We start from the raw sequence: 21,973 nt of genomic DNA on the forward strand, positions 1-21,973 counted from the left end.
AAAAACAACAATAATCAGTACATCTCTGCAGTACATGCACATTTCCCCATGTTTAAACCATTTTAAGAGCATTCAAGTACAGAAAAATATGATCCCCTTGTATAAAGACACATACTATTCCAGGGGTTGTCCAAGGAAATTCTCCAAGATTTGGAATATATGGATAGACTCCAGTGCTACTGTTACTTAATCGATTTCCTTGAGGTATACTTCACACCCTTATAATGGAAGTTGTCTGGATAGTTTTATTGTGATGAGAACCTTGGCCTCCCCTTTGACTAGTCAAATTTTATGTACTGTAACATGTAACACTCTACCCTATATTTGTGTGTTCCCCATATGTTATTGTGATAGACACGTTTTACTCCTATGTCTTGCTCCTCTTTGCTGAACTTTGTGAACTCTGAGCACGTTTTGATGCCCCTTGGGCAGATTTCAACTAGTTCTTTGTTTCCTTGTTGTTTTTTTGTACCACTATATGCACTCAGAACCAGGGTATGCCCCGTAGGCTCTGTTTTGTAGCCCTCTTCCATATAAACCAATAAAAACGAATTAAGCACTTGCCCTCCAGAGGATTTACCCCCCTTCCTGACCAGGCTATTTTTTTGAGTTATGGCACTGCGTTACTTTAACTGACAATTGCGTGGTCATGCAACGCTGCACCCAAATTAAATTTACGTTCTTTTTTTCCCACAGAGCTTGGTGGTATTTTATTTTTTTGCGCTATAAAAAAAAAAAAAAAAAAGACTGACAATTTTGAGGGAAAAACTATATTTTTGACTCTTTGCTATTAAACAGTGATCAATGCTAATAAAAAGCACTGACACTGTACTAATGGCACTGGGCAGGAAGGGGTTAACATGTGGGGCGATCAAAGGGTTAACTCTGCTGTGTGCTGTTTTACTGTGTTCTATGTGTGTGTGCTTCACTGTAAGCACAATGCTATGCATGGCTCTGCTATGCAAGCCATGCATAGCAGTGTGCAGGAGCTGACATGGGAGAGACCTCTATTGTTTACTTACAGTTCTCTCCCTCCATCTGTAATCCTCCTTGATCACCGGGTGCCGACGAGTCATAACTGGCCGAGACCCGATGGTTGACAGCCGAGGCCGCGAATAGTGGCGCGGGTAGGGCGCATGCGCGGCTCAAGCTCACCCCCTACTCGGAAATGCAAAATCACGTATATATACATGATTGTGCGCAGTCGTGCCGCCCTGTAGCAGTATTACTGCTATAAGGCGCATGGGAAGCGGTTAAAAAATGCATTCAGCTCCTAATTTCCCTGTGTAGGCTGACAGCACACATTTTCTGGACTAAAATAGCAAGTCATAGTGTCAGCCCTGTCCAGTTGTCTTTTGCTAAACTACTGAATCCCTCACCTTCTTCACAACATAGGTCTAATTGTTTTGTAGTCCTAGATAAGAACTACAAGGGCTGATAATACTGCTAGAGATAGCAAAGGAAATATGTGCAAAACACAGAACAGCTCTAAATTTCTGACAGGACCAACAGGTATTTTCTGCACTTGTTGAACCGATATAGCAAAATGCTTTCAGAGGTATATTTAACAGCATAAAAGGGAGCAAATAAGAGTTATTCATTGTTAGGGTTTACATGCACTTTAAGAAGCAAGGGGACATGTATCTCTACTCAAGGCTTACAAACATTAGGCACCAGGAATTAACAATGACTACCTGGCTCCTGGAATTTCAACTGAGCCACAGTAGGGTACTACAGTCAAAAGGTACCATAATGCAGCCAAAAAGTGGCAAAAGTGGTTTTTCATTACAGAGCATCATATGTTTCTTTCAGATACAATTCTAAAAGTAGGTGGAAGATAGCAAGCAAAGTACAATCTTGTTGAAGTTGATTTACTTACTGCATTAATATACAGGCAACAATCAGCAGAGCTGTGGCTACCACTGACACCACCACTAGTGCAGTGATGGTCTGTTTCTTCTGATTTGCTGCCACTACCGCTAGGAGGTCGGCATGCTCACAACGTATACCCACGTAGCCTGGAAGACATCTGCAAAAACAAAACATAAAGAAGAAACTCAATGAGAAAATCATTTTTTTTCTCAGAAAGGCAGTTGTGAATAGCCTGGTAAACATGTGAAAAGGAGCCTAGAGTTCCATGAGCTAGCTGAAAATTGTAGATATGATATTTTTGTATGCAATATTACCCTTATGAAAATATTTTTTAAAAATGAATGTACACAACATATACATGTAATATAATTATACGCCTGTGAATAATAATCCGCTCTCCCGACTACATTGCCGGTATGTGAAAGATAAATTTTACTGTCTAGTGACATTTTTTTCTATTGTTTTTCATTAATACAAGCAAACAACTGCAACAGTAGCCAAGTAAATGACTTAGAAGTACATATAACCATATCATTGCTGGGCTTTCATAGCTCTTGGCACTGTAGAAAGGCAAAGGTTATGAGTTTTATTGGGGATATTCTGAAGATTAGATGCGACGGTGCATTTGAAGATCATGACGAAAGAGTTTTCATACAGCAGGTCACAGACAAATCAATGAAACTACTGATGATGCGTCTTCATATCACAGTATCTGTACGTCAAATACATTTTTCAAGAACGGTTTATTACAGATCAAAGTGGAGCTTGTTTCTGATAAATTACTACTACTATACTAGTTTCTACAACAGCACTTAGATTTTGATATTTAAAGCTGAACTTTAGGCATACTATTAGCTACACACACATAAATACATAAAAGAGAGATCTCGTACCTAGCTCTTTCACGCAGTACAGCCATGTCTGCCAGGCAAGGAGATCTGATTTTTCTCTACTGCAGTTAAGCAATATTGACAGGTCTTGTCCCTCCCCCACCCTCTGACTGGGCAGTGAAAGGAGAAGTAGCTCACCTTTCTGTTACTCTCTCCTTATCAGCATGTCCCATGTTTTCATATGACCACTGCAGCACAGCTGACTGGCTCCTTATGCTGCTTCTATTACTCACAGTCTAAACCCTGCTGTACATGGACTGCAAGGATCTGATAGCAACTTACACTGCTTGCATTCAGAAAATACATTTAATGACCGCCTGTTTCCAAGGCTGATCATATGCAGGTAATCACTCCATGAGTCCTGCTGGGAACTGCAAAGCCGCTGCACCAAAATCTCCTTCCTGGACTCTTGTTTCATGGAAGAATAGAGTTGATTCTTATAGGAAGAGTGTCTATTATGAGTCCTGGTGGTAGACAGCCTCTCTATAGAATTTAAGGGATCATTTTCTGTGCAAGCAGTGGAGGCTGTGTGGCTTCTAGCAAGGAGCATTGAAGGGAACCTATCATGCTAGAAAAATGGAGCTTGCGTTATCTACCTGCTTTTAAAAATTCACACTCCAAGACTGGCATTCTTTGAAAATACTTGTTATCTAGCTGTTGTACTGGCCTCTTAAGCAGGCCATAGACGGGCCAAAAATTTATTGAAATTCCTGTTGATCGTCAGGTAGTTCGATTTTGGATCATTAGTGTGCCAGCAGCGACACATGATTTTTGTGCCACAATCGCAAGTGCCTGATCCTACATGCTGGATTTTTTTTAGAAAACAAAACAAATGATGGCACAATCGTATGCGCCATTTTAGTTTTTGATCGACAGACCATTCAGTTTTTAACTCGTCTATGCCCGGCTTTCCTGCCACACTTTTTTAGTTAATGACTTGGAACAATCATGCAAATAAGGAATTCTGACTTTTTTCTGACACATCTGATCTTCAACTGGCATGTTCAGAAGGAAATCAGTAGGACTGCTGGCCTAGTAAAGTGACCCCACATCTGTCAGAAGCAGCATTTCATGCAATCATATGAGCGTTCTTAGTATTGTGAGCTGGGCACAAAATGATGACTTACACACAGGATGGTTCTGCCTCCTGCACTAGAAACCTGCAAGTCCCATGGAAGCAGAAGTCATTGTGGGCTTCCGTGCAGTCTAGAAAAGTAGATCTCACTGCTGCTGCAACTGGAGGATCTGCAAATAAACATACAAGAGAATGTATTAGAGATGAAGGCTTTGAGGCTGTCAAAAACTTACATTTAAAGTAGATCTAAGCAAAATGACTAAAATATTATATAAGCTTTACCACTTGTCGGCTGTCTCCTAACTGTACTCCTGTGCTGTCACCCTATCACTTGAACGTCAATTGAAGACTACAATTGGCTGACATACATTCCGCAGGCCTGTTCAGTTCAAAATAATGGTATGAAGATGAGGCAAATGCATGTAGACAGATAGTGACTGACAAAGGATGGGCACAAATAAAGCTTTTTTTATGTTATTTGTTGTTTATGTAAAAAAAAAAAAATAACTCTGAAATAGGTATTGAGGATCACCTATAAGGAAAGCTCATATCGCTTAATGCGGAACTATACCCTCCTATCTCTTTCAGTCAAGGAAGCTGCCATCTAACCCTCTGTTTGATCTGTACAAGCAAATGTGACAGATGCTGGAAATTTAATTGTATGGTTTTGAAACCATTAAATCGATGGTTTGGTTCCATTTTAAGTTTTTTTTTAACAAGTATTGGTTTAGAGCGGGGGTGTCCAACCTGTGGCCCACAGGCCACATGCAGCCCAGGACGGCTATGAAAATCATAAACTTACATAGAAATGTTGTAAGTGCATTTACACTTCATTAACACATGCAGCAGAAGAAAATATTAACTGTGTCACTTTACAGGCCTTTTATAAGTTTTATCTTCCCAAAGAAAAATAACCCACTCTTCACAATCACTCCTTATTCATGTCCTCAGTTCCTAGCAGCACCAAAATTCGTTAACAACTATTTTCAAGGATGAAGCACACAAAGGGCAAAATTAGAACCAAAATATCTGATGACCACCTTGAGAATTAATTGAGAATTGCTACTACATCCATTGAACAAAATATTGATGCATTATTTTATCAAAATCAGTGTCAAATATTGCACTAGCTTTATGTTGCCTTCTTTTACTTTTATAATAAAAAAAATTACAAAAACTGTATGTTTTATTACATTATCTATATCAGTGATTAGTGTATTTTATATGTGGCCCCAGACAATTCCTCTTCTTTCAATGTGGCTGTCCAAGGTTGGACACCCTTAGTTTAGAGCAGGGGTCTCCAAACTTTCTAAACAAAGGGCCAATTTGCTGTCCTTTAGACTTTAGGGGGGCTGGACTGTGGCCATTGGGAGTAGAAAAGGTCCTGCCATCAGTGGGAATAAACCATGCCCCTGCTTTGGTTTTAGTGGGAGGCATGGCACCCCATCATTGATGTCATTGTGAGGAATTGTGCTCCATAATTGTTGTCATATGGAGGATTTGTGCTCCTCCATTGGTGTCAGTGGAGGGAATTATGCCCCATTGGTGTATCAGTGGATAAAACAGTGCCCCAAGGGCTGGATAAAAGCAAGCAAAGGGCCACATCCAGCACTCGGGCCACAGTTTGGAGACCAGTGGTTTAGAGTATCAAATTCAGCCAACATGTTTCAGGGGAAAGGCCTCCCACTTCTTCAGGGCTTGAGCAGTAAATGTTATTAGAAACACAATGTAATATATCAGAAGACCAATGTAAGGGCTTGATAAAGACTGTAATTTCTTAAGCTAACTTGCCGGCTGAGGGAAACAGATGAACTAGGTGTAAATAATTTGATCAAGATAGTGATTTTATTTTTTTTACCTTGTTTATATATATAATTTTAATTGTATGTGTATATGTGCAAATCCATGTTTATTCATTACATAATCAGACTCCTGCTATGCAGTGCTATAAAATGGGTATGATTTAAGGCAACCATAGATGGGGAGATTTTCTTTCCTGCAAGCAGTGGTTGCAGGAAAGAAAATTGATTGAATCCCCCATCAACACTAACCTCCCGAGGAGCCACTGTGTTCTCCCGGAAGGAGGGCGGGAAAACACATGTAAAATATAACAGGCTGGTTGTATCCAAGTTGATAGATTGATCAATTTAGGTACATTCATCCAGCCTATACATGGTTCTAATCTCAGCCAGTCCCTGCTAAACCAGCTGAGATTTGAACAGTCTATGGTCGGCTTTACTGCCCTTTCCCACACTGCAAGTCTGTGAGTCAGCCAACTAATTGAAGATGCACTCCCCAGTGGGTGAGATCTTATCTCAACCATTACACTGGAAGCAGAATGATAGGACTGAGCCTGAGAGGTCGCGTGGTCTCTACTGATGCAAAGAATAATTTTTTGCTGAATACAGGTAATTGAATCCAGTTATGTGTTCTTTAAACATATTACATGTATTTTCTAAATACAGGTAGTATAAATGGTAGAGAGAATGGCAATATTTCACTGACCAGTCAGCAAGCTGGAGACAAGTTTGTAGGCAATATATTTCAACGAGAATTATGGAGTTTGTAAAAAAAAAAAAAAAAAGATTCATCTCCTTGTCACAGTATCCATTTGATACTGTATGGTGCCATGCTGATCAGTCAGCTGTTGGTTTGCTCCCATAGAGAACAATGACTGTGAATCACCGCACCCCTCTCTGCCCCTCCAGCACACACTAGAGTGACAGGTTGGTGGAGGGGTGACTGGCCACAGCTCTCACTGCACACTGAAAGGTGGAGCCAGCTGTCAATCAGGCAGCCGGAAGGATCCTGACAATATTGCCAGGATCCTTCCATCATATGGCGTAACTCTGCCCTGTCAGCTAATAACAGGTAGTAGCCCGGTATCAGCTGACTCTGGGTTACACAAGTAAGACAGTAAATGTGTTCAGCAGTTTGAGCTACAGTAGCTCTTCTATTGGATCAGACTATCAATTAGCCTTGGCTGTTTATGACCCTGTTCTGGTTTGTCAGTTGTCCTTCCTTGATGCACTTTTGGTAGGTCCTGACCACTGCAGACCGGGAACATCTCACAAGTGCTGAATTTTTAGAGATGCTCTGACCCAGTTGTTTAGCCATTAAAATTTGACCCTTGTCAAAGTTGCTCAAATCCTTACACTTGCCCATTTTTTCTGCTTTCAATACATCAACTTCAGGAACAACATGTTCACTTGCTGCCTAATTTACTCTACCCTATTTCAGATGCTAATTTAAGGAGATAATCAATAATATTTAATTTACCTATCAGTAGTCATAATGTTATGGCTGAGCAGTGTATATATACTGTATGTATGTATATATATATATATATATATATATATATATATATATATATATATTCTGTGTCTTTAGCCTAGGGTTCAGCTGTTTACTATGCAAATGATCTCCTTGGTCTAATATATTGAAATAGATTTCTCCAACATACCATGTATGATATAAAAGTACCGTAAAGGCCCAGCAACTGTCTAGATATCTTTTATTTGGAGAGGATTTTGTTACGTCAATTGCATGGGTTAACTTCACCCCATTGTCATTATTTCAGCCACACTTTGCGGTTATATTGGAATTCGCTAAACAGCTTAAAGGTCCCTGGGCCAGGCAGCTGATAAATAAGTAATCGTTTTATACGCACAGGGAGAGACCAGGACATTCCACAACTTCTGCTACAAAAACTTGGCTTATTTTCACAAGATTACAGGGTCAGTTTCTTGTCACACATAACTAAAGGGTGTAAAAAGGAACAGCCATCGCTAGAACAGGTAAAGGACTGGTATCTGAGTAATATAGCCTGAAAAAAGCACTATATACACTGGTATCAACAGTATTTAAAGAGCTAAAAGGTACTGAAATATACACTGATTAGCCACAACTTTATGACCACTGACTGTTTGAGAGAATAAAATTGATTATCTTGTTACAATGGCATCTGGAAGTCAATGGGATATATTAGGCAGCAAGTAGACATGTTGTCCATGAAGTTGATGTGTTGAAAGCAAAACAAATGGGATACACAGTCTGTTGTGTATGGGGCTGGGTAGCCGCAAGCCGGTCAGAGTGGCCAATCAAACTTGTGTCCACAGCCAAAAGCACCTACTGTAGGCATGTGAGCATGAGAACAGGACCATGAAGCAATGAAAGAAGGTGGCCTGGTCTGATGAATGACATTTTCTTTTACATCATATGGATGGCTGGGTGTGTGTACATTGCTTACCTGGGGAAGAGAGGGCACCAGGATGTAGTATGGGAAGGAGGAAGCCAGCGGAAACAGTGTGATGCTTTGGACAATGTTCTGCTGGGAAACCTTGGGTCCCGCCATTCATGTGGATATTACTTTGACACAAACCACCTACAGTACCTAAACAGTGTTGCTGACCAAGTACACCCCTTCATGGAAATTGTATTCTCTGGTGGCAGTGGCCTCTTTCAGTAGGATAACACACACTACCACATTGCAGAAAATGGTTCAAGAATGGTTTGAGAACACAACATGAGTTTGAGGTGTTGGATTGGCCTCCAAGTCTCAAGATCTTAATCCAATCAAGCATCTGTGGTATGTGCTTGAACCATGGAGGCCCACCTCGAAACTTACAGGACTTAAAGGATCTGCTACTGATGGCTTGGTGCCAGATACCACAGCATACATTCAGAGGTCTAGTGGAGTCAATGCCTCAATGAATCAAGGCTGTTTTGTTGGCAAAAGGGGGACCTACTCTATATTAGGTGGGTGGTCATAAAGTTATGGCTGACTAGTGTAGAGTATCATTGATTCTATTTGCCATTTGCCATGCAGTAGGTGCCATGTGAAATCTCACTATAAAAATATATAATCATTTTTTTTACTGAGGATGACAAATTTATAAAAATGTTTGCAAGCTGAAAAAGACACTTGTCTCAGCTAAGCTTAGTCCTTCCAAGAGGCAATGGACTGCTACATTTTCAAACTGAAGTATAAAGTCAGCAGCATGCCTACAAAGTATTCACCAAGAACTGGGTTTATTGGCAAGGATGGTACATGGATCTAGGAAAGTGGACTTTTTACTACAAACAAAATGCAAAAAGGATTTGGAATGTGAACAAGGTTGAAAGTACACCTGTCCAGCACACCTTTGTGGCATACCCTAGCAGCAGGATGTGGTCCATTGCTAGGATACAGTAGAGGAACCTGGATGGATCCTTCTCATGCCCCAGTGTGGTAATGCAAGTGTCTGCTGCCAACCGCCCTGCCGCTTAATCCCCTCTGACAGCTGGTTCTTTCTTGCATCGCTCTGACCCTTCATTTACAGTGCAACAAATGCTTAGAGTGCTGTATTTAACTTAAAGGGAAAAGCATGCTGAGTTTAATTTATAGGTTTTATTATTTAATAATTCGGCATCAAACTTTTTTCTTTCTTTTTTTTTTTAATTTATAAAATAAATTAATAATTCGGAATCAAACTTTTTTTTCTTTCTTTTTATTTTAATTTATAAAATGGACAAATGATCTTATCATTACTTAAAAAGAAAAAAACGAAAAGCACCAGCATATTCATAAAGCAGAGTGATATGCTTTAAAAATGCACTTAGCCTTTTGTTTGCTTTATGACACTAAGGCAAGGGAAGTCCCATTCCGTTCAATAGATGAAATGAAAAGTGATGGGAGGGGAAGGGACTGGTCACATGACATTGACAAGTCACCCAGTGTTCTCTGTCACCATATACGAAGAATACTCCACAAGATACAGCAAGCTCCACACTACAGCCTGCGTTTTATAAAATGCATGTGCGCGTGGACTCAACACTGGAGAGTCCGGTTGAGAATGGATGCCACTATCTACATTATAAATAGACATCTAAGTAAATATAGTTAGCTTCTTAGCTTCTTTTATTAGTGGGAAAATACACAGATTTTTTAAGTAATGGCTCTGATCAATTATTCTCTTTTTACTACATTAATTACTACAGTATATTTCATGAGGATGTTGGCCTGTTATCATAACAGTGAAATTTAAACTCCTCCTTGGGGGCTTCACAAAGATTACAACAGATCAAAAATGGCTCCTGCAGCAGGTTTCTCTAGTGCAGTCTTAAGCCGGCCATGCCTGGGCAGGCTGATTGAACCCAAGTTGATCAACCTGGGTACAACCAGCATGATGGGTTTTTCATCTGATTATTGCTAGCGGCTATAGCCTCTAGCAAGAATCACTGTGCCCCCGCCAAAAGAACCCAATAGCTTTGTGGGAGGAAATCAAGAAATTTTCTTTCCTGCCACCCATGGTTGCAGGCAAGAAAATCTTACCATCTATGGACAACTTTAGTAGTGTATTACTACATGTTGTGCTGTTCTACATCACAGGTGGGTTGGGGTGCCATTCATAACAAATACATTGCAGCACACATACAATCTTTAAAAGTGTAGATGCTCTAACATGTAAAGCCAAACTCCAGTGAGAAAAAAAATTAACCCTTGCAGTGGGGCTGCACCCACACTGCAAGGTTTGATAGCTCTATTTGTCTAGGGGAGAGGAGACACAGTTTTACTTACCTGATCCTCCGCTCCCCCTGGAATACTGCGCTCACCTACCATCTGGTGGTGGACTGCCCCTCGCCATCTTCACGTGCAATGCAGGGATATGATCCCTGCTCTGGTCTTGATGATGCCAGGACCCAAGATCGCTTGAGCGTGCAGATGCAGAAGCTGTGGCGAGCGGACTAGCTGTAGGGAGGAGTGGTGGGTTGGGTTGATCCTTTTATTATTCCTTTACCAACTAACCCTTGCAGTGTGGGAAAAATTTTTATTTGCCTGGAGTTGGGCTTGAAAGACCAACTTCATTCCCAAGTGATATTTCAGTTTTAATGGGTTTCTGGCTAGCTGAATGGCAAGCTCATCTCTCATGGGTTCCAGTTGTCAGATATCCTCGCCAAATTCCCAGTAGCAGCCAAATGGCTTGTGTGTTAAGTCCAAATAGCAGTGCCAAAATACTGGCATTTCAGTTAAACAGTATACAGCCAAATCTTATGTACAAATGGCATAATATTTCAGTAACTTTAACAAAATCAGCTTGAAGTAACACACGATAAAATACACCACACTGAAACACAATGGGCTTTTGTGGAAAATATAAGGCAGCTCGTAATGGCAAGCAACCAAAATGTTTCTTTTAGCATAATGCAAAAGAGAAATACCTATTGTTCTTTTACATTTATTCAAGTTTTAAAAATGAAATTCACAAAAGCATACAGAACAGACTCAACAACATGCTGTATATAAACATTCATTGATGCTTGTTGGTCCATGTGTTTTAATATACGGTACAGTTCCAGATATCACATCCCAGAAGAAAGATTGTCACAGGACACATTTTGTGTCTGATGAACTACAATTTATGGGACTGCTCAGGACTGTGGAGACCAGTAACTGGCTTTCTGTTCCATACTCACAAAAAGGCCTCAGAAAAACCACAGTAGATTAGTAACTGGTTGTCTCAAATGAAGGGTTTATTTTTTTCTAGGGCTGTAAGTAACTGAAGAAAAATCTAGAGAAAATTTTCAAAATGTACAGCCTATAGCAAGGTGACCATGCATAGCATGTATAGCAAGATGACCAGTTGACAGGTTATAGAAAGAAAATATTTAACAGGTGGGGGTGTATAAAACCTTGGTAGAGCCACAGTCTGCTAAATACATTTTCACATGCAATATTCATGGTTTCTCAAAGTAACAAATCACAATAGTACAGTGTAATAGAATTCTGTGTGCCCGGGCACTTGTTAGACCAGCCATTCTCAACCAGGGTTCCATGGAACCCAAGAGTTCCTCCAAAAGTTGCTAGGGGTTCCATGAGCTGTGCATGATTGACCTCCCATCTGATGGTCCCTGGGTAGTTCTGTATCCAAAGCCACTTGGCAGAGCCAGCAACATGGCACTAATGATCTTTAAAGCTATATTGATAGTTGGCATTCTGACTACCACTGTAAGGTGGCCATTCTTCTCTGACCACAAATGTAAAGAGTATCTTCACACTGGGCCACCATAACTTCATTTTAGCAGAGGTTCCCTGAGATATAAATGTTATTTCAAGGGTTCCTCTAGGGTAAGAAGTTTGAGAAAGGCTAGGTTAGACACTCTATGTGTGGCTAAATGCATGCAAGTGCATCTAAATGCAACTAAACCTGCTTTGGCACATTGAAACACAGGAAAACGTAATCTGGGAGGTTTCCCAGATGACTTATGCATTAAAAAGATGCATAGTGGGGTTTATTTACTAAAAATGGAAAGTGCTAAATCAGGCTCACTGCTGCATAGAAACCAATCAGCTTCTAACCTCAGCTTCAATTAAGCTTTAGATAAAACCTGGAAGCTGATTGGTTTCTATTTATATTTCTGATTTTGCACTCTCCAGCTTTAGTAAATAAACCCCAGTGTGATTGAGGCCTAAAGCCTGGTACAAATGATGAAAAATTCAGATGAATGACGTTCATTTTTCTTTTTGAATGCTAGTCTCATATCGAAAATGAAGAGGTTACTGAAGTTACAAAAATGCATCAGAAAACAACTTTAGAAGTGATGTCATGTGTTGTATTGTATTGTAATGTAATGTATTCTTTTGTTTCTGAGCATGTGTGGTCTTGCTCTTTCAATTTTTTTCAGACAAATACTGTACTAATTAAACAAAAATTGTACAATCTGGAATCGTACGGAAACATTTTTTCGTGTTTGTCCCTTTGAATAATTTCGGACGAAAGCTGATGATCAGATTATCGTACGATCGCCTTTAAAAGCGGTATTTTTCATCTGACTTTCTGATCGTGTGTCCTAGGCCTTATGCTACAGTTATATGAGAGTTTTAGTATTTCAATTATGCTATAAAAATTTCTAGAGACTAATCACTAAGAGTAGCAATTGATCACTAAGTGGATGAAACAAATGGATCTTTATTGATTAAGCTATACAAATAGAATGTTATAATAATCAATTTTGTATGATCTCACAATACTTCAGGTTCTGTCAATGTCCACTTATGTCCATTTTTTCTTTTCAATAGTGTTTATTCATTTTTTCATAAGAAAGAAGTTACAAACCTGTACAGAGAAGATATACATCAGTTACCCCCCTCCACCCCATACAAACTGCAGCCCTTTCAGGCCGGAACAGGTGCAAAATACAATTTTTCAAAATAATTATCTGTTGATGGTGACCAAAGGGGTCCCTTAGGGACCTGTAGATGGAAGATCTGCAACAACAAGATAACAGAAAAAAAAAAAACCTGAATCTAATGTAAAACTATTTGTCAGGCCTGGTGTCTCAGACCACCCTGACCCATATAAAGTGGGCAATCGCCCTCAAATGTTCAGCAGGCCCTTGGTTAGTTGGTTAATGTTCAAAACCAGGGATGTTTACTAGACTCTTGTTCGGACAGATTTCAGTTATTCCTAAAAATTACAGGCCTACAATAAAAAAAATACATATATCCATGCAAAAAAATGTACCGCTTTGAGCACAGAAATATGGACATAATCAGACCGCTAGGGAGGCTACAATGCACTGTACTCTGTAACGCACTGGACTCCGCAATGCACTGTACTCTGTAACGCACTGGACACCGCAATGCACTGTATACTGTAACGCACTGGACACCACCATGCACTAGACACTGTAACGCACTGGACACCGCAATGCACTGTACTCTGTAACACACTGGACACCGCAATGCACTGTATACTGTAACGCACTGGACACCACCATGCACTAGACACTGTAACGCACTGGACACCACAATGCACTGTACTCTGTAACGCACTGGACACCGCAATGCACTGTACTCTGTAACGCACTGGACTCCGCAATGCACTGTACTCTGTAATGCACTGGACACCGCAATGCACTGTATACTGTAACGCACTGGACACCCCCATACACTAGACACTGTAACGCACTGGACACCGCAATGCACTGTACTCTGTAACGCACTGGACACCGCAATGCACTAGACACTGTAACGCACTGGACACTGCAATACACTGTACTCTGTAACGCACTGGACTCCGCAATGCACTGTACTCTGTAATGCACTGGACACCGCAATGCACTGTATACTGTAACGCACTGGACACTGCCATGCACTAGACAGTGTAACGCACTGGACACCGCAATGCACTGTACTCTGTAACGCACTGGACTCCGCAATGCACTATACAGTGTAACGCACTGGACACCGCAATGCACTAGACACTGTAACGCACTGGACTCTGCAGTGCACTGTACACTGTAACGCTCTGGGCACCGCAATGCACTCTCTGTAATGCACTGGACACCACAATGCACTGTACAGTGTAACAAACTGGATACCACAATGCACTGTACACTGTAACATACTGGACACTGCAATGCACTGTACACTGTAACACACTTGGCACCGCTATGCACTGTACACTGTAATGCACTTGGCACCGCCATGCACTGTACACCATAATACACTGTACACCACAATGCACTGTCCTCTGTAACGCACTAGACAACAAAATGCACTGTACACTAACGCACTGGACACTGCAATGCACTGTACACTGTAACTCACTGGACACCGCAATGCACTGTACACTGTAATGCACTGGACACCGCAATGCACTGTACACTGTAACTCACTGGACACCGCAATGCACTGTACACTGTAACGTACTGGACACTGCAATGCACTGTACATTGATACACTGGATACCCCAATGCATTGTACCTGGTGCCTGGTATGCTCTCCTTCTCTCTTGTCCTGTTGCTCCTCTGGCTGCAGCAGGTGAAATCTGCGGCTTGCAGGCTGCCTCGTGGACGAGGACCCAGCAAGCAGCCTAGCTAGTTGCCGGCCAGCTCCGTTTTATTTTCAGATTTTTTTTTATCCCTGCTGGCCCGATAAATGTCTGTATCCAGCCCGCGGGCCATAGTTTGAGGACCCCTGGTCTATAGGGTTGATTTACTGAACTGAAATAGACTGTACACATTGCAAGTGCAAGTAGACAGCTTTTGACAATCTCTAGAAGCTAAACACAGATAGTGGATTAAACAACCCCAATTATTTTAAGGATATAAAATGTTTCAAGCCTATATGAATAATTATAGGGCACTATATTGCCAAAAGTATTGGGACGCCTGCCTTTACACGCACATGAACATTAATGGGATCCCAGTCTTAGTCCGTAGGGTTCAATATTGAGTTGGCCAACCCTTTGCAGCTATAACAGCTTGATCTCTTCTGGAAAGGCTGTCCACAAGGACAGGAGTGTGTCTATGGGAATGTTTGACTATTCTTCCAGAAGCGCATTTGGGAGGTCAGGCACTGATGTCGGATGAGAAGGCTTGGCTTACAGTCTCCACTCTAATTCATCCCAAGGGTGTTCTATCGAGTTGAGGTCAGGCCAGTCAAGTTCCTCCACCCCACACTAGCTCATCCATGTCTTTATGGACTTTGCTTTGTGCACTGGTGCGCAGTCATGTTGGAACGGGTAGGGGCCATCCCCAAACTATTCGCACAAAGTTGGGAGCATGAAATTGTCCAAAATGTCTTGGTATGCTGATGCCTTAAGAGTTCCCTTCACTGCAACTAAGGGGCCAAGTCCAACCCCTGAAAAACAACCCCACACCATAATTCCCCCCCCCCCCACCAAACGTTACACTTGGCACAATACAGTCAGGGAAGTACCATTCTCCTGGCATCCGCCAAACCCAGACACATCCATCAGATTGTCAAACAGAGAAGCGTGATTTGTCACTCTAGAGAACATGTCTCCACTGCTCTAGAGTCCAGTGGTGGCGTGCTTTACACCACTACATCAGACACTTTGCATTGCACTTGGTGATGTAAGGCTTGGATGCAGCTGCTCAGCCAGGGAAACCCATTCCATGAAGCTCTCTAACACTGTTGTTGTGCTAAGCTGAAGGCCACACAACGTTTGGTGGTGTTTAGCTATTGACTTTGCAGACAGTTGGCGACTTCTGCGCACTGTGCACTTCAGCATGCGCAGACCCTGCTCTGTCATTTTAATTTGGCCTACCACTTGATGGCTGAGTTGCTGTTGTTCCCAGTTGCTTCCACTTTGTTATAATACCACTAACAGTTGACCGTGGAATATTTAGTAGCAAGGAAATTTCATGGATGGACTTATTGCACAGGTGGCAACCTATCTTGGTACTTGAATTCACTGGGTTCCTGAGAACGACCCATTCTTTTACAAATATTTGTAGAAGCAGTCTGCATGCCTAGGTGCTTGCTTTTATACTCCAGTGGACATGGAGGTAATTGAAACACCTGAATCCAATGATTTGGGGGGGGTGGGGGGGTGTCCCAATACTTTTGGCAATATAGTATACAGATATATATATATACACACACACACATATATATATATATATATATATATACACACACAGGGATATGGTATTTGTAATGCATTAAAACTTTGTTTCCATTTGTTTGTGTGAGTGGTTAGAAAAAAATGCATCAAAACCCGTGAAGAATGTACTTCAATTTGCATCCAAAATGTAGCTACTCTGTGCCAAGGTGTGAACAAGGCTGCTGTAGAAACAGGAACTCCTGAACATGTCCTCCTTAATGATGGATTTATTTGCTTTACAAGTGATTGGCCCTTTATTCCTTCCTGTGTGCAATGTGCTATAACATGGTGGTCTTGGCTGGTTCAGGAGGCCACCTACAAGTTGTATTGTCTTACCTACCTATTCTTTCCTCATTCCATCAACATTCCAACAATAAGCAAACTCTGAACTCTCCATAGCCACCTGTTTACAGCTGCTTTGAACTTTATCACAGTAGACTGTTTCTTTGAAGCCTTTGCTACCCTTACATAATAACCTCATTTGCCACTCTATGGGATTTAACCCCAGCAATACCATATCGCCAATTCAGAGATCTCGGCAATAGGACACATCATTTATCTCAGTAACAGCTTCTATTCAAAGGAATGATCTGCAGGTCTTCACCCACTAACCTTTGGATCTGATGCAAATGATAACATGAAAATACCTTTAGTTTTAGGAAGGCTCTGCTGTAAAGTCTCATTGACCCGTAGTAGCACACATGCCTAGGTGATAATAGCTCCTTACAGATTCCTTCTACAAACACAGTAAACTGCAGCACATAGATAAGAAGCAGTCACATAAGAAAGAATGGGATTTCTAATAGAAATGTATTTTCATGCAGTGAAATAAATGTGTTTTATTGCAGAAAAACATAAAAGTATGAATAGGCTGTACAATTTTCCTTAAAAATCAGTCCTAGTGTGCCAAGAGAAACACAAAGTTCTCAAAAACAAAAATTGCCAGTACAGCCAGATCCAATGGCAAGTTATAATAAGGATTGAATTATTTATTTCAATTACTTATAGAGCGCTGTCAATTTACGCAGCGCTTTACATATATATCATACATTCACATCAGTCCCTAACCCTCTATCGAAGGTCCCTAACTCACATTCATACACACATTAGGGCCAATTTAGACAGGATCCAATTAACCTACCAGCATGTCTTTTTTATTGTGGGAGGAAACCAGAGCACCCAGAGGAAACCCACACAGGCACAGGGAGAACATTCAAACTCAAGGCAGGTGGTGCCGTGGTTGGGCTTCAAGCCAACAACCCTAGAACTGCCAGGAAGAAGTGCTAACCATTTAGCCACTGTGCTTCCCTGATTGTTCTATCAATTTTGAACTAAATTCTACTGATGTATGGACAGCCTTAAAACATTAATGAATACCTCATAGATAAAATAAACACAAAAATATTAGCGCTGCACTTAATTTTCACTGAATTTTTTTGTATTCATTTTTTTCTGTGGCGTTATAATAAGGGCAGAATAGGGAGGTTTCAGGAGGCCAGGGCTATTTTATTGCTATTTTGAGCAGGTTAAAGCCCCATTCCGGGCAGCAGAGAAAAATATCCTTGCAGTGGGACCATGTGTACTGCAAGGGTTAAGTGCTCATTTAGTCTTGAGGGACAGGAATATGCAGTTGTACTTATTTATTTCTAGCCCCCCACAAGCTTCCTCCAAGCTGCGCAACCAGTACCCAAACCTGATCCTCTGAATCAGATGAGCATGAGAACGTTGATGGCCCACAACTCATTCCATAATGTCAGAGAGAAAAACAAGGAATGAGATAAGTATTAATGCTTACTGTAATCACCCTAGACCACATGTGTCAAACACAAGGACAGTGGGTTGAATCCTCCAGGCCATTTCATGTGGCCCTCATATTTCTCCTGCAGCTGTAGCAATCCCCTTGTCTCTGCCCAAAATTGTCTAAGCAGTTGGCAGCAGAGAGAAGGAAAGAACTCCTCCTGCAGATTCTGCACTCCTCTGTGCAGTCACAGAGAGGCTCATCTCTGCCCTGTCTCAGCAGTTGGCAGTGGAGAGGAGGACTGAATGCCTCCTACATATCCTGCCCCTCTCTGTGCAGCACAGCTACTTCTTGTCTCCGCAACAGGGGCGGACTGACAACTCATGGGGCCCCCGGAAAACAGGGGATCATGGGGCCAAACTCAAAAAAGCCTATGAAAAAGGTACCAGGGGCCCCTCATGGGGTCCCCTACTGACCCTGGGCCCTTGGGCAGTGCCCAAGTTTCCAAATGGTCAGTCCGCCATTGCTCCACAATCAGCAGACTGGCAGCTTACTCCAGCCCTCCTCTTGTTTTCCTTCAGACCCTGCACTTTCTTCCTCCCAGCTCCACCCCCAGCTTCTGCCCGACAGGGGGGGTACACTGTGATGTGATCAAAGGGTGGGGGATCCTTGACTTTTGATGATGGAGAGGCTCTTGACATCTGATGTGGGGTGCTGTGGACATCTAGTCTTTCAGATACAACAAGCACTTTGAGGGCAACCAAAATGCTGATGTGGCCTGCAATGAAATTGAGTTTGACACCCCTGCCCCGACAAAACAAGCCTTTAACCCTTGCAGTGCGAGGGGCGTTTAGGGGTGCACAACAAGGGCCATTTTTACAGTCGACTGGCGTTCAGCTCTGTATTCACTTTTGCAAATCTTAAGACTTTTTCCGGAGGTGCAAACATCATTTTTCTCCCAGTAGTGGTCTTCTCTTACATTATGTTTATGCATTATCTAATTAAATCAGTGGGAGGCCCATAAATTACAAACGGGCCTGAGCTGACGATACAATGAATCTACTACTGTCCACACCTTAGGACCTGGTGTAAAGTTGGGGTAGCTCTGATTTTCAACACACAGGATAACATCTGCTAAAGGCATTAATTTTCAAAAACTGCTAAACCCCCCCCAAAAAAGTGCTATTCTAGAGATATCCATTTGTAGCTTTTATCTACCAGCTGTAAAATTCAATATGACATTTTATAACAGTGGGAATTCCACCAATCTGCATTACTTTTCTAGTGCTAAGGGCCAACCTATGTTTGATGGATTGTATATCTTTCACTGATAAAGTGGAAAGCCTCCCAATAAGGTAATACAGAATGGGCAGAAGGGTCACCCCACAAGGATCAGCTTTTTTGGGGTTGATATATAGCACCCCTGAGACAAATTCTGTGGGGGTGCATCATCAGCTGTTCAGGGTTGGCTGTGCTGTCTGGTAGGCCTGTGTAAATCTCCAGAATAAATGTACAGAAATACAATACCATTAGCAGGTAAAGCAACACTTGCATATGTATTTATCTATGTATTCAGCAGTTTGCCTGGCTTTTAGGCCAGGTTCACACCTGTGCATTTTTTTATGCATTTTGCAGGAACACAGTGCATGCCATTTATCATGATTTCCTATGGATCACTTTCACATCTATGCATTCTTTTGCCGGCGTATTTTTTTGAAAAGGATCAGGGAGCAGCAGTTTGCGTTTTAGTCCAATAGACTTCAATGGAGCTGCATTTAAACCTTCAAACGTTTTTGATGCGTTTTGCCCAGTCACAAGTTGGGCAAAAAAAAAGTATAATGCATCAAACCCGCGTCCAAAACACACAGCAAAAAGCACTGCAGAAACAGATGAAACCCAAACTGCAGAAGTGTGAACCTAGCCTTATGCAGGCCATAGATGGGGAGAAAACCGGCCGATTTTTCTTTAAAAAAAATGAAAAATCGGTCGTTCAAGCGGCCAACATTACCGGAATGGTAAAAAATAAACCGGCCGATTTTCATCCCGTCTACAGCCGGCAAAAAGTGTCTGCTATTTCTTTGACAGTGCTTTGACATTTATAGCGGCTGCAACAATGTATCTATTTGTATCCATTTCAGATACAGATGTTTTTATTCGGAAACAAATAGAAACATTGTTGCAACCGCTATAAATGTCAAGGAACTGTCAAAGAAATAGCGGAGCTCTCTGCAGGGACACTTTTTGCCGGACTGGAATTCTTCTTCTTCTTCATCCTCTTCTTCTTCCTCTTCTTCTTCTTCATCCTCTTCTTCTTCTTCATCTTCTTCATCATCCTTTTCTTATTCTTCATCGTCTTCTTCTTCTTCCTCTTCTTCATCCTCTTCTTCTTCTTCATCCTCTTCTTCTTCTTCATCCTCTTCTTCTTCTTCATCCTCTTCTTCTTCTTCTTCCTTTTCTTCCTCTTCTTCATCCTCTTCTTCTTCTTCCTCCTCTTCTTCCTCTTCATCATCCTCCTCTTCATCCTCTTCTTCTTCTTCTTTTTGTCTTCCTCTTGCAGGTCACTGCGCAGATTTTTTATCGGTAAAAAGATCGGCCGATTTGCCCATAATTGCCTCGAAAATCGGCCGATCAGCAAAATCAGCCGATCTTTTTCCAACTTTACCGATAAAAAAAATCTGCCAAAATACCGAAAAACAGCCGAACAATTAGCCCACTAACGATCCGAAAATCGGCCGATTTTATTTTCGGCCGAAAAATCGGCCGATTTTCGACCCATCTATGGCCTGCATTAGTCTTAGAGCATATCTAAACCCAAACAAAAATGTAATATATTACAGGTTATCAAGTCTTAGATATGGTGGCTGCATTCATTTTTCTTTTTAAGCTTGTTCCCCTTTATTTTTGATTGTTGATCCTGCCAGTAAGTCTGTTATTTTTCTACTTCCTTTAGCCGCCCAAGCTGCACTTAAAGTGTTACTAAACCCACAACACTAAAATCAGTCTGTATACACAGTAAAGTATGCTTGTTATATTCACTGTGGAACCTAAAAGGTTAATCCTCCACATTGTGTAAAAAGGCTGTTTGATCCCGTCTTCTTTGATCCTCCACTTCTACTGTCACCAATCCATCTGCTGATAGAGCTCTAGGATTCACTCTGCACATGCTCAATTTAGTGTGTATTGCTAGAGTTTTTATTTGTTTGGGTGCATCTGATCAGCACAGGACCAGATATAGTGAATGCAGGGACATGGGTTTAGTAACCCTTTAATTTGCTGGGATTATTATTATTATTATACAGGATTTATATAGCGCCAACAGTTTGCTCAGCTCTTTACAATATAACGGGAGACAATACAGCAACAATACAGTTCAATACAAGAGGGTTAGGAGGGCCCTGCTCCTTGGAGCTTACAATCTAAGAGGGATGAACCATTTACCACTGAAAGGGGTGCATACAATGGCCAGCTTTTATTCATTTGCTTAAAACCTTTATCCCAAAAAGAATAAAACAGTTTCAGTAACTGGTAATGTTGCTCCTCCATAGATACAGTGCAGGAGTGAATGTAGCCACCCCAATACAAAACTGTGTTACTGGTTGGATCGCCAGGTAAATAAAATAGAAAAAAAAGCCTAAAAGAAAACTAATGCAGCCATCATATTTAAGGACATTACATTTTTATAATGGGGTATAGATACACTTCATTAAATACTAAATTAAATCTGCCTATAATTCTTTAATGACAGTGGTCAATAGATTCTGCTGCAGCAAAGCCCTCTCGCGTAGGAATATTACATTTTCTTCATTTAAAGTGGAAAGCCCATTTCAGTATCCAAGTGAGAACATATAAACATGACTACATTAGAGAACCCGCTGGGTGAGGGGATTCCAAGCCATTACACCCGCACTCACTAAACAAATGTAAGGAAATTGAAATGAAAACAGAGAAAGAAATGTTGCTTATTAGTTTTTTAAACCCTTTAAGTTCCCGGGCTGCCCTTTCA

The 21,973-nt window shown here is 41.3% G+C and overlaps 1 protein-coding gene across 1 annotated transcript in view; it reads right to left on the reverse strand.

Annotated features, from left to right (window-relative positions):
* TGFA (transforming growth factor alpha) overlaps window positions 1-21,973 on the reverse strand; it is a 99,830-nt gene that overhangs the window by 12,099 nt on the left and 65,758 nt on the right. Inside the window, exons 3-4 of the mRNA XM_089687191.1 lie at window positions 3,890-4,007; window positions 1,880-2,029 (exon numbers count right to left, since the gene is read on the reverse strand). Of these exons, the coding sequence (XP_089543317.1) occupies window positions 1,880-2,029; window positions 3,890-4,007 (268 nt within the window). The remainder of the gene's footprint in view (window positions 1-1,879; window positions 2,030-3,889; window positions 4,008-21,973) is intronic.

This window comes from Staurois parvus, unplaced genomic scaffold (assembly GCF_062004578.1).
Source record: "Staurois parvus isolate SC_StPar_1 unplaced genomic scaffold, SC_StPar_1.0 ptg000420l, whole genome shotgun sequence".
Classification (NCBI taxonomy): domain Eukaryota; kingdom Metazoa; phylum Chordata; class Amphibia; order Anura; family Ranidae; genus Staurois; species Staurois parvus.